The 13,742-nt window shown below is 45.9% G+C and overlaps 1 protein-coding gene across 1 annotated transcript in view; it reads left to right on the top strand.

Moving 5' to 3' along the window:
- The window catches only part of p4htmb (prolyl 4-hydroxylase, transmembrane b), an 84,217-nt gene extending 76,844 nt beyond the window's left edge, over nt 1-7,373 (top strand). Inside the window, exons 8-9 of the mRNA XM_048548055.2 lie at nt 717-840; nt 2,092-7,373. Of these exons, the coding sequence (XP_048404012.1) occupies nt 717-840; nt 2,092-2,303 (336 nt within the window). The 3' untranslated portion in view covers nt 2,304-7,373. The remainder of the gene's footprint in view (nt 1-716; nt 841-2,091) is intronic.
- The last annotated feature ends 6,369 nt before the right edge of the window (nt 7,374-13,742 follow it).

Below are 13,742 nucleotides of genomic sequence, written 5' to 3'. Positions count from 1 at the left end.
TGCATTAATTTAGCTGGTTTCACCTTAGATTAGGTTGATAAAACTAATGAAAACTCTGCCCACGAATTGTCGATTTATCAAAATATCAAGGAAAAATCTTCCAAACCACTTTGTAAAGTTAAGTTAGCACAGTGGCTTTGCAACACAGCTGGCGTTTCCAATCATTTATCCTGTTGTAAACCCATTATTATTTAGGCTTGCCTGCTGATTTGAAAGATCCATGCATGATGATCTAGAACTGAACCAAAAACACTCAGATGATGCTATGTGCCTGCTGGGCTAAAGTGGAGATTATCAGCCACGTAGCTCCAGATCTGAACACACTCTGGCCACCCGGTTCTGGAAAATGTCTACATTAGGAAGTTGTGTTAAGACAGGACTGAGATCATCTATAGTTGTTGAATTGTATTCATGAGGAGTGGCTGCGGGACGAAGTACTGACAGGCTGTTAGCTTCCAAGTAACTAGACTGCATCATTAGTTCTCAATATTGCACTTCAGGACAAGAAAAATGCGGGCAGCCTTTGATACTGCAGCACGAACTACATATGCAGCTATTGACCAGTAAAGGATTAGTTGCTGACATTTTTGTCAACGTTATGTTCAGTGTGCAGTTGACTATTTGTATTACAGCAATCTCAAGTAATCACTGTGGATAATTTATACTGGATTCTAAGGATGATAGAACTGTGCTCTTTGCTCTGACTCTTTCTTCAGTCTTTAATCCAGAATGACATGGATTTACGAGATACACGGAGAAACTGTGACCGAGCCAATCTACTGGTGAAGCCTTTGCAAGGCACTGCTCTCTTCTGGTACAACTACCTCTCTGATGGTGAAGGTACTCACATCAATCTGGCTATGCATTTGTTTATATTTAGAAGAAAGGAAATAAGACTTACCAAAATAAAAAATGTAAAAAAGTCCTTTCCTATGTAGCAATTCAAATACTTCTTAGGGAATGATTACTGTTGTATTATTTTGGAATGGTAGCTTGTGAAGTGAAATCGGTCTAATCAATTAAAAACAAATTCTGGAGAGTCGCCAGTCTGCCTAATGGATGGTTGGTCTGCCCGTTGTGGCTCAATTTACAAACAGTCTGAGTTAAGACTGGGTTAAAAAAAAGACAACCAAACTGTGTTTTATCATACAGAAGGCTGAAAGAACACAGCAAGCCAGGCAGCGTCTGGAGGAAAGGAGAAGTCAATGTTTCAGGTACTACCCTTTTGGATTGACTTCTACTTTCCTTCAGATGCTACCTGGCTTGCTGTGTTCTTCCAGCCTCCTGTTTGTCTATGTTGGATTCAAGCATCTGCAGTTATTTTTATTTTCTCTAACCTGTGTTTTATCATAACTTATTTGTTTTTTTTTATATACACTACTTTACCCCATTAGGGCCTGTCATAAAATGGAGTACATAAAGATAACTCTTAATATTTGGAAAGAGTAGAATTTAGTACCAATGAAAACAAAGTAAACCTAGAAATTCCAGTAAATTGCGCAGCTCCTATAAAGAAAAATAGAGTAACTCTGCAGGTCAGTGATTTTTTTCATCAGAATCCGAAAGAAAATGAAAATATTACAGTCTTTAAACCACTGAAAAAGGAGAGGAGGCAGGAGGATAAAAGATACAGTGAAGACTAGGGGACAATAAATAGCAGAATTGTTGCTTTTTAATATTTTGTTCTCTTTGGGCCCCTTTCTCAGCAGTGAGTATTGTTAATCCCAACTCTGTTTCAATGTTACATAACCACAGCAGGTGTGGGCCACAATGGAACTGTGTTAGTTGCTTTGTATTGCCTTGTTTCTTTCTGTCTCCTCTTTCTTGCATCTGTTTCTGGTGCCTATTTCAGCATGCTCCACCTAAGGAACTGGAATTTTCCTTGAGGTCCAATTATTTTAATGTCAGTTTATTCCCAAATTGGGACACTAAGGTGCGCAGTCTTGATGCTACTGTACTGTCTACTTTAAGCTCCATATCTTTGACAGTCACCTTCTTTCAACTGCAGCAAGGATTACATTTCACTCCTCAAGAACAGCAACAGGAAACTTCTAAAACATGATGGTAATTGTTTTCTCCCGATTTTTGCAGGTTGGGTGGGTGAGCAAGATGAGTACTCACTGCACGGTGGCTGCGTCGTCACCAAAGGAACCAAATGGATTGCCAACAACTGGATCAACATTGACCCAGATGCACAGCGTCAAAATCAGTTCCAACAAGCAGTTTCCAAATACACAAATGAAGAAGGTCCTGCAGAGTGGGCAGTTGATAATATTTATAAAGATTTGCATGTAGAGCTGTGAATGTGTTCCAAAACAGAATGTTTTTGAATGCTTAATGTGGACAAACTTCCTTTTTGATTTTGTCCATCTTCAATCAGGGTTTAAAGAGAAAATATATTGTGATCAATTGCCTTCAGTCATGAATGTTTAACTTTACCTTCAGCTTCCAATGGGTGAATACTGGCCGGCTGTTTGACCGCATGTTGCCTGATCCTGTCCCTGCCTGACATGTGCTTCAGAACATGGATCAATGGCTAATGATTAGAAGTGACACCAAGCCATATTGTTTTTATTACTTTGTTCTTTCTATTTCAACTTTTATCTGCCCTGCTCTGGCCAAGAATGTGGGCAGACATTTGAGCTGTTCAGACTTTTATTTTTCTTTAGTCCTAACAGATGATGACACCCAAAATACCATGATGGCCCGATGAAGTTGCTGTGCTGATGCTATGTATTTCCAGGATCCTGTTTTAATTTTTAGATTTCCCAGCATTCGTGCCTTCTTAATTCAATTATTATGACCATTCACTCTTCCTTCTTTTGACAATATGTCTCAAATTTGCTCAGCAAGTCCAAAACAAGCTTTGCGGAGGGATTATTGAGCCCTGTAAACCAAGAAAGTCCTAGCATAAATCCCTGTTCCATGCCGTGTTCACTAATCTGTCAAGATGGTGATGGGAGCTGTCAGTCATTTTGGAGTGAATACTTCCTGATTTGATGTTTAGGTAAACTTACTAGAAGTGAGAGTCTCACGAGGCACAGGGAAAGTATTAGATTTGATTGTGATTTGATTAGAGTTGAATCTTGCCAACAAACCTAAGCTCAGGAGAAGAAGAATGGCTACTTGGACCAGGGACTAAATGGCAAAGAGTGCCTCTGAAGCCATATTTCAGGAAGTAATTAGGACCTTCAAGAGAGCAAAAGAGAAATAGTAGATGCTTTTTAAAAACATGGTGACATGACAATTCAGAGCTGATTTCAATAATGCTCAGTTATCTTACTCCTACTCAACACTATGTTAAAGATATACAGGACTAAATACCTGCGTCATCTCAACCAAACAGCCTTGTGATCCATCATCCCACCTTAGCAAGTGGTTTTTATCAGAGAAATTATCAGAACTGATTCTGACATGGTTTTTTTATAGATAATCAGAGATATACACTGCAGCAAGCCACACTGAATAGTCTTGAATCTCGACTGTTAATCTGTCAGTCCCTAGAAATAATTTAGATCAATGCTGCATTCCCTTCACAATCCAAACTTTCAACACAGACTAGTGGTCAAACTTGAGACTTCTGTGGAATTTCATGATTTTGTACTGCATAATATGGTACATTGACCCGTAAGCCTCAGGAATGATCATAGAATTGCTCTATAACCATTTTTTTGAATTGAATAAATAGTTCGCAAACAGCTAGGAGTAATCCACGATGTACAGAATGCAGGTTATCGAGGTGACATGACCTCACCATTTAATTAAGGTGAAAGTTTCTCAATGTACAATAATTCGAGAAAGATAATTTGTTTGCCCAAATTGTATGTTGAGTCTATAGTGCATGGATATATGTAAAATATATTTTAAAATCTACATGCAGCAAAATATAAAGCATCATGTTTCTGAATATGGAGATAGCAAGAACTGCAGATGCTGGAAGTCAGTCAATACAGTGTGGAACTGGAGGAACACAGGTCAGATAGCATCAGAGGAGCAGGAAAGTCAATTTTGAATCCTGTTTCTCACTATGTTGGGTTGGCTGGAGACGAGGCGATAAGATTTTATTCTTTCGATTTCTACATCTTTTCCCTCTCAAGTAAATAGTCACCTCCACTCGAGGGCAGAACAGCAGCTGAGATAGGGAGGGAAGAATTTCACTATAGATGCTGCCTAAGTTCATCTTATTGTGGCAAATGAGTTAATCTGATAGTCACACCTAAGTGTAAACTTAAAGCTGCAGTTTTAGAATGATAGAGCACTGCCACTAGGACCCTTCTCTTTTGTCTGTAGTTTTTTTTTGTTCTGGGATTAATTCCTCTCCCTTTCATTTTCTCTCATCTCCTCACTTGATATTGCTTCCTGCAAGAGTTTGATTCCATAGCCACGTCGTCCCCAACTATTCACCCAAGTAGCCATGACTCATTTGGTGAGCCTGGACAATGTGTGTCAGTAGACTGATGCACTACAGAGGGCGTCTGGACTGAGTGAAGTCCTAATCCTACCCTCTTCCAATGCCCACTTTCTAATATTAGAATAGTAAGCAGGAGTAGGCCAATGGGTCTCTTGAGACTGCAAAATACCCTGCAAAAACAAACACAGAGAATGCTGGAGATACTCAGCAAATCTGACAGCATCTGTGGTGAGAGAAGCAGAGTTAACCTTGATTCCAGTATGACTGTTCTTCAGCAGCCCTCCACCCTGATCATCTAGCATTGAATTACAAAGCGTCCCTTAACTTTTTTCCCTGAGTTTTGGCCATCCTGCTAGTATTGAATAAAACTAATTTTATGAAAAGTATGCAACCATAAGAAGGCAATTAAGCTTATCAATATAATTTTCTTAGGCTGGGCCCCACTATTAAGATAAGAGTTGTCAGTTCTCTGCTGCATTCAGTTGAGGCACATGCTACAGGTTGATCATTATCTATTGTCATATTCTTAGCATGTTCTCTGTGCAAGCATTTAAAGTTTACTCATAAATAGTAAATAGGGTAACTTTCCCTTTCTTTGTTCTGATATAGATATTAGAATTACATAATATGGCTTCATAATAACTACAGTAAATAACTGTACTGCTCATGTGATGCTGAGCAAAATAACCTTTGCCAGACATTTGGTCTGCACTGATTTTAACCAATCTTGACCAAGGTGGAATTTTGGTAAAAATGTTCTCAGTGACCCTGGCCTGGAGAGAAAAGAGGAATGTTCAGCCGCTTATTTTGTAACTAATTATTGATCCTTTCTCGACAGGACACATGGGAAATAGATTTCAAACAAGAACAATTATAACAGTTAACCCTAACCCTCATGATTTCACTTTAAGAAATTACCAATCATTGCTTTCAGTCACAGAGATTCCCTGCCAGTACGTCCAAATTCATCATTTCTTTATGATGAATTTCTTTATTTCTTGTCTTGGGCCAAATGTGATAAGTCAGCTGGACTTTTCCTGCTGTCTTTCAAAACTTCAGAAAGTTTTGCTAATGCTGCTAACTTGACACTTCTCTCTTAAAGATGATATTTAATTTTCCAAAACCTAGGTTCTTACAATCTCTTAGAAGTTCTTTAGAATATGAATGTCATTAATTATGTATTAATTTTGAGATTTTCACGTGCCACCTTCCTTATACTGAAAGCAAGACTCACTTTTGAAGGGATTGTAGGGAGGAGAGAACGTTTGTGGGTGTATAATATATGTATGTGAAAATCAATTATCAGAATCCTGGGATAAACAGCAGACGGCAACAAACAGCCCAGGACATGGACAGCCTCCTCGACTGTGGAATGGTTCTGTAAAATGCAGTAAGGTTGCTAACCCAGAACACTGCAGCAATATAAAGAGTATTAAATAACCACAGAATCTTGATTTGCAAGTTAGACAATTCAATATACTTTTATTCCTCGGTAAGTACATATAAACTGTCAAGGAACAGTGGTATTTGTTTTGGAGTCTTTATTTCTCCCCCTCCATTCCTGAATCCTGATTTCTAGGCTTTTGTGCAGTTTAGATGTATCTGTAAATTATTCAGAAATGGAGGGAATCACAACTAAGCTTGATCCTGTCCTTGCTTATTTCCACATGTGCATATTTTCTAGCGATCAAAAGGAAGTACTAGTTGTGCGTCTCCTCTCTACACCTCCAAAACAGAAGATGTTGCTGTTTGTAAACACTTCCAATGCTGGCCTGATTTGAGCTTCTTAGAGCCAACAAATTGAAGGTTGAACCTTATATTTGTTTGCTGCGCTATTGCATTTTCTCATTGAACATGTGTTGAATTGACCTTGGAATAGTGCTACAATTAACGTGTTTGTCAGCTATACAGTAGTGGATCTGGGATGAGATGGAAGAAAATTGTACATTTGGCCTGTCTGCATTATGTTACCGTAAAATGCAGACAAAAAAGCACTTACACTGCAGTCTGCATACAAAATAGTTTTGTAATCCTAATCTTGTGCCTTGACCATCATAGAATTACACAGCACAAAATGAGAAAGGCCAATTTGCCCATCATGCTTATGCTCAAATTTTTGTCATAGCCCTGTAATTTATTTTTCTTCATGGAAGTGTTTGTCAACTCTCCTTTATTACTGTTGAAATTATTTTCACTACCGTTACAGCCAATACGCAGTAAATCATAGCAACACATCAGGCTCTGCTTCTTTTGCCAGTTGCATTAAATATGTATCCTACAATTACAAATCCTCCTGTGAGTGGGAAACTGTTTCTTCTATTCTACTTTATCAAAACACTTCAATTTTCAATACTGCTGTTAAATTTCTCCTGAACATTATCTGCTCAAAGGAGAAAAAACTCGTCATCAACTGGAAATGTTTTAAATGTTTTGATTAATTTGAAAGATAATATATAAAAGGAAAGATTAAATAATTCTATTTAATAGGCATTGTCCCCACGGTGTGACATTGTGATTTATTTTTTATATTCTGTCTTAAAATATTCATATCTCTATCTTCCTAATTAATAACACCTTCAATTTCTAGTGTTAGCATATCCTTTTTGAATGCTATATTGAGGAAGTCAGGTCTATTACTAATATTCATCCTCCGCTTGTAACACTAAATTATTTAGTATTTATTAAAGTATGTCAATATCTAATTAATTATTATTTAATATTTTGCTCCATTAGGATGTGTGTCCTGACAGGTTCCAACATATTTTTTATTTAATTGTAGATGATGCACTTAATCCCCCAAGATTTCCTTGGGTTACTCAGGTAATATGTGCCAGCTTTGTCGGAATAAAGACAACACATTTTTTGTCTGTGCTGCATGTGTGAGCTCACTCAATTAGTCTGTATTGTACTCTTCAGTCTGCCTGTCTCTATGTTGACTTGTAAACAGTTGTGTAATTTTCAACAAGTCATTAAAAACTGGTTTAAAACTGAGCTCATTTGGATTGTTTTTGATCCCTACAATTATATAACCAACTCGCCTGTTGCTTATTTAAAACTGGCCCAAAGGAATGTCTCACAGCTAAGATATCCAAACTGAATACTAAAGCCAACCAATGCAATCTGTCAGCCAAATTAATTCTAATTGTGTTCATGAATGCTAACTTGCAATCTTATTTGAATTTTTATGGCTTGTAGCTTTGAACAAAGTGTCATTCTCGTAGGTAGATAAATTCTAAATCATAATTCCCAAAAACCTTTGGTATCAACAACTCATGATATTGTCAATTTAATGGGAATGTGGATTTGAATTCACAAGGTACACAACTATAAAGACAAACTTTGAAATTCCAAACACTAAAAAGAAAACTGCGGCCACTGGAGAATTGAACAAAAGCAAACTTTGCTGGTGAAACTCAGCAGGTCTGGCAGCATCTGTGGGAAGAAGTCAGTTAATATCTTAAATTTAGTGACTCTTCATCAGAAAAGAGTTCATCAGACTCAAAACGTTAACTCTGCTTTCTTCTTGTAGATGCTTCCACACCTGCTAAGGTTTGCCAGCAATTCCTGATTTTATTTGAAAGTCCCAGTTTTGCTAGACCTTCTAATACTTGAATGTTAGGCTTTATAATCTGTAGTTTCTTCAAAAGTGGAAAAATCAATCGCCATAAAATAACATTATTCATAGTAATTATATGAATAAATTGTTGAATGAAAAGTGCCAGAGTGTATGCCAGAAGCTGCACCAGGCATAACTAAAAATAAGTTGTCAACCTGGTGAAGTTACAAACAGGATTACTTGTGTGTCAAACAACATAAACAACAGATATACATAGAGCTGATCAATTCCTCAAGCAACAGATCAGATTTAAGCTTCTGGATGTGAATTTGCTCGCTGAGCTGGAAGGTTAGTTTTCAGACGTTTCGTCACCTTTTTTTTATTTGAAAAAATATACTTTATTCATAGAATGTACAAAAAATAAAACATTTATACACCTACCCAGTCATGCAAGCCACTCCGGGTTACCCGGGGGTACGTACACCAACTAAAGGGAAAAAAAAACAAAACAGAGAAAAAAGAAACAAAGCAAAGAAACCGCCCCGGCAGTCGTCACCCCGCACAGTCCCAGTTGGCCCCCTGCCCAGTTGGGGAAGGCGCCAGCTGGGCCCAGTTACCAGATAGGATTCTTTTCCCTTTTCTGGACGAGGGGGCTCATACGGTGGTCTTTCCCCACCGCGCCTTGGCGGCGGCTGCCCCAAGCTTTAGCACGTCCCTCAGCACGTAGCCCTGGACCTTGGAGTGCGCCAGTCTGCAACACTCGGTCGGGGGCAGTTCTTTCAGCTGGCAGACCAGCAAGTTGCGGGCAGACCAAAGAGCATCTTTCACCGCATTGATGGTCCTCCAGGCGCAGTTGATGTTGGTCTCAGTGTGCGTCCCCGGAAACAGCCCGTAGAGCACGGAGTCCCGCGTCACGGAGCTGCTCGGGACGAACCTCGACAAATACCACTGCATCCCCCTCCAGACCTCCTGCGCATAGGCACACTCCAGAAGGAGGTGATCGACAGTCTCGTCCCCCCCGCAGCCACCTCGAGGGCAGCGTGCGGTGGTGCAGAGATTCCGGGCATGCATAAAGGATCTCACTGGGAGAGCCCCTCTCACCGCTAGCCAAGCAATGTCCTTGTGCTTGTTTGAAAGTTCTGGCGATGAGGCATTCTGCCAAACGACTTTGGCAGTCTGCGTGGGGAACCACACGACGGGATCCACCCTCTCCTTTTCCCGAAGGGTCCTGAGGATACTACGTGCTGACCACTGCCTGACGGCCTTGTGGTCAAAGGTGTTTCCTTTCAAAAATTTCTCCACGAAGGACAGGTGGTACGGAACAGTCCAACTACTCGGAGCGTTCCGCGGCAACGAGGCCAGGCCCATCCTTCGCAACACCGGGGACAGGTAGAACCTCAGTAAGTAGTGACACTTGGTGTTTGCATACTGAGGATCTACGCACAGCTTGATGCAGCCACACACAAAGGTAGCCGTCAGGGTGAGGGTGGCGTTCGGTACGCCCTTTCCCCCATTTCCCAGGTCTTTGTACATGGTATCTCTGCGGACCCGGTCCATCCTCGACCCCCAAATGAAGTGGAAGATGGCCCGGGTGACCGCAGCGGCGCAGGTCCAGGTAATAGGCCAGGCCTGCGCCACATACAACAGTACCGAAAGCCCCTCGCACCTGACAACCAGGTTCTTACCCGCGATGGAGAGGGACCGGAGCGTCCACCTGCCCAGCTTCTGCTTAAATTTGGAGATACGCTCCTCCCAAGTCTTAGTGCATGCCCCAGCTCCACCAAACCAAACACACAGCACCTTCAGGTAGTCTGTCCTGACGGTGAAGGGGATGAAGGAGCGGTCGTCCCAGTTCCCGAAGAACATGACCTCGCTCTTACCCCTATTGACTTTGGCACCCGAGGCCAGTTCAAACTGGCCGCAGATGTCCAACAGCCTACTCACCGACCGACGATCGGTGCAGAAGACGGCGACATCATCCATGTACAGGGAGGTCTTGACCTGAAGGCCTCCGCTGCCTGGGATAGTCACGCCCTTCAGGCTCACGTCCTTCCTGATGGAGGCGGCGAAGGGCTCCACACAGCACACGAACAAGGCAGGAGAGAGCGGGCAGCCCTGCCTGACTCCAGATCTAACAGGAAAACTGTCTGATTCCCACCCGTTGATCGAGACTGCGCTGATGATGTTGGCGTAGAGCAGCCGGATCCAATTGCGGATGCCCTCCCCGAACCCCAATTTGGAGAGGACGTCCCTCATGTAAGCATGAGAGACCCTGTCGAAGGCCTTCTCCTGGTCCAGGCTGACGAGGCAGGTGTGCACCCGCCTGTCCTGTACGTAGGCGATCGTATCCCTGATGAGCGCGAGGCTCTCAGCGATCTTCCTGCCCGGCACAGCACAGGTTTTGTCAGGGTGAATCACCGACTCCAGGACAGACCTGACCCGGTTGGCAATGACCTTGGCCAGGATTTTGTAGTCCACGTTCAAAAGTGAAATGGGACGCCAATTCTTAATTTCTTCCCTCTCCCCCTTCCTCTTGTAAATGAGGGTGATGATGCCCTTCCTCAGGGACTTGCACATTTCCCCTGCCCGAAGCGCACTATCGTACACCTCCAGCAGGTCCTGGCCGACCAGGCCCCACAGAGCAGAATACAGCTCGACCGGTAAGCGATCACTTCCGGGAGTCTTATTCCTCTGCAAGGACTTGAGGGCTCTGGCCAGCTCGTCCAGGGATATCGGCCGGTCCAGCCACTCCCTCGTGCCGTCGTCTAAGACCTCCGTGATAGACGACAGGAACGACTCGGAGGCCGTGCTGTCCGTGGGCTTCATGTCGTACAGTCTGGCATAGAAGGATCTGCTGATCCTCAAAACGTCGGGCCGAGACGACGTCACCGAGCCGTTGTCCTCCTTCAGCCGGCTAAGCACAGAGCTCTCTTTGTGCACCTTCTGAAAGAAGAAACGCGAGCACGTCTCGTCCTGCTCCACGGAGCGGACCCTGGACCGGAAGATTATCCTGGAGGCCTCCGCGGCGAAGAGCGAGGCTTGCTGGCCCCTCACTTCGCGGAGGTCCTCCGTGACATCGACCCCCATCAACTGCAGAAGGAGCAGGTTCTGCACCCTTTTCTGGAGTCGCGACAGCTTTCCCCGCCTCTCTCTTGCCTTCTGAACACCCTTGAGGACAAAGAACCTCTTGATGTTCTCCTTCACCGTCTCCCACCAGTCGCCTGGAGACTCAAAGAGGGGTTTCACGGTTCTCCAACCGGTGTACTCCCTCTTAAGCTCCTTGACGTTCTCTGGGGTCAACAGAGTCGTGTTGAGCTTCCACGTCCCCTTGCCGGCCGGCTGGTCGTCCTGTAAGTGACAGTCGGCCAACAGGAGGCAGTGGTCAGAGAAGAACACCGGCTCGACACCAGTGGATCTGACCGAGAACGTCCGTGACACAAACAGGAAGTCTATCCTTGAGCGGATAGACCCGTCTGGCCGCGACCAGGTGTACCTCTGCTGCACTCCGTCTGCAGGGGTGCTGAAGACGTCGAGCAGCTTGGCGTCCTTCACCGTGCCCATCAGGAATCTGGACGTGACGTCCAGTTGACTCCCCCCACCCGCTGTCCCCACGCCGGATCTTCCATCTGCATCAATGATGCAGTTGAAGTCTCCGCCTAGGATGACCGGCCTGGACGTAGCCAGCAGGGGTGGAAGCCACTGCAGGACGTCCAACCGCTCACTCCGTACCACTGGGGCGTACACGTTGATCAGCCTCAGGGGAGCATTCCTGTAGGTGATGTCAGCCACTAGGAGGCGCCCCCCCCACCACCTCCTGAACTTGAGAGATGGTGAAGTTGTGCCCCCACAGCAGAATAGCCAGGCCCGAGGAGAGACAGTCGTTACCCCCCGACCAGATCGAAGGCCCACAGGTCCAGGCGCCGGACCATTTCCCGTACCTGCCGAGGTGCGGTATCCCGCACTCCTGCAGAAACAGGAGGTCCGCCTTGATGGTGGTCAGGTAGGCCAACGTGGACACACATCTCGCGGTTGACTTGACACTGCGCACATTAATGCTCGCAATTCGTACCCCCATTGTGGGCAGTGACCGCAGTACCCTCCCCAGGTCCAAGGTCCAGCCCCTCCATCTGTCCCTTCATGCCCATTGCCCGGGCTAACTGCTGGACGCTCTCTGGGCTCAGGAAACCGTCTGTGCTGCCTTCCGGGTGGCATCCCCCCGCCAGGGGTGCGGAGGCAGGAGGGTCCGGCTCCGGATCAGGCTGGGGACGTGCTGTTTCCTCCTTCCCGCCTGGAAGTTCCGGGGGGCCCTCCAGTGCTCCAGCGGCACTTGACTGGGTGTCGGAGTGAGCCTCAGGACGCCTCCCGTCACCTGGAAGCAGGGTGCTGCTTTCCTTCCCCCTCGAGACCTTTAACTTCTGCTTCGGGTGGGCCCTCTCCGAATCCTCCTCGTCAGAGGAGCTCTTATAGCCCCCCTGTAGCTGCCTCTTCCCTCCTGATTGTTGCGGTTCCTGGGCCCGTCGACGCACCTTCCTCCTCGCTTTCCGGACTGTAGTCCACTCCCCTGGGTTGCCTGCCGCCGCCTCCATTGGCTCCAGGTTGTCGGGGGGGATCGGAGCCTGCAGGGGTGCTTTGCTGGCCTCGGGCCCATCCTGCAGGGCTGGGCCCTCCTGCACGGCCTGGCCCTCCTGCACATTAGTGGGGTCCTTGCTGGGCCCTGGTGCCTTCCTCTCCTCCGGGGGGGGCTGGCCCCGCATTTCCCCTGCCGGCGACCTGGGCGTAGGTGGTACCCCGCCGCGGGCATGCCCTATAGAAGTGGCCCGTTTCCCCGCAAAGGTTGCAGCTTCTCTCTCGTGGGCAATCCTTTGCAAGGTGTCCCTCCTCCCTGCAGTTCCTGCAGATGGTGGCTTTGCAGTCGGCCGCCATGTGACCTGACCTACCACAGGCATGGCAGACTTTAGGTTGCCCTGCATAGGTCAGGTAGCCCCTGCTCCCGCCGATCGCGAAGCTGGACGGTGGGTGTGCGACATTCCCGTCTGCGCCCATCCTCAGCGTCACCTTGACCTGCCTCTTACTCGTCCAGATGCCAAAGGGGTCCACGATGTCAGTTAGGTCCCCTTCCACCTTCACATACCTTCCGAGGAAGGTCAGGACATCAACTGCTGGCACATGCGGGTTGTACATATGTACAGTCACCATACGGCTCCTCTGCGCTGGCATCACAAACAGTGGGACAGCGGTCAATACAGAGAGGGGGCCCTCACCTCCTTTCTCCTTGAAAACCTCCAGGAAGCGCTTGCAAAGCTTGGCACTCCGGAAGGTCACATCGTAAAAACCCCCTCCGGGGAAATCCTGCAGGCAGTAAATGTCCACAGCAGCAAATTCACAACAGTCCAACAGGACCCTCTTCACGAAGAAGGTGCGGTCCACAGGTGCACCTTCATCCACCTTCTTTACAGAAACACGGATGGTGTTCTGGACCCCCTGACCTGGGGCACGAGCACTTGCCGCAGCCATCGTTGCAGGTTGGCTGCTCCCCTGAACCAGCGTTAGGCCGAAGCCAGCATTAAGATCCACTGGTCGCAAGGGTGCACAGCCAACCCGACGTCCTCCTTTCACCTCCAAGACAGCACTCTCGTCCTCTCAGTCCACAAGAGAGTGGGTCTTTATTGTGTTTGAGATGTAAGCTGGTTCACTGAGCTGTAAGGTTTGTCCCCAGACGTTTCGTCACCATTCTAGGTAACATCATCAGTGAGCCTCCGGTGAAGCACTGGTGTT

Source organism: Stegostoma tigrinum, chromosome 11 (genome assembly GCF_030684315.1).
Source record: "Stegostoma tigrinum isolate sSteTig4 chromosome 11, sSteTig4.hap1, whole genome shotgun sequence".
Taxonomy (NCBI): Eukaryota; Metazoa; Chordata; class Chondrichthyes; order Orectolobiformes; family Stegostomatidae; genus Stegostoma; species Stegostoma tigrinum.
The sequence above is the reverse complement of the archived record's forward strand: the minus strand, read 5'-3'. Positions and strand labels throughout refer to the sequence as shown.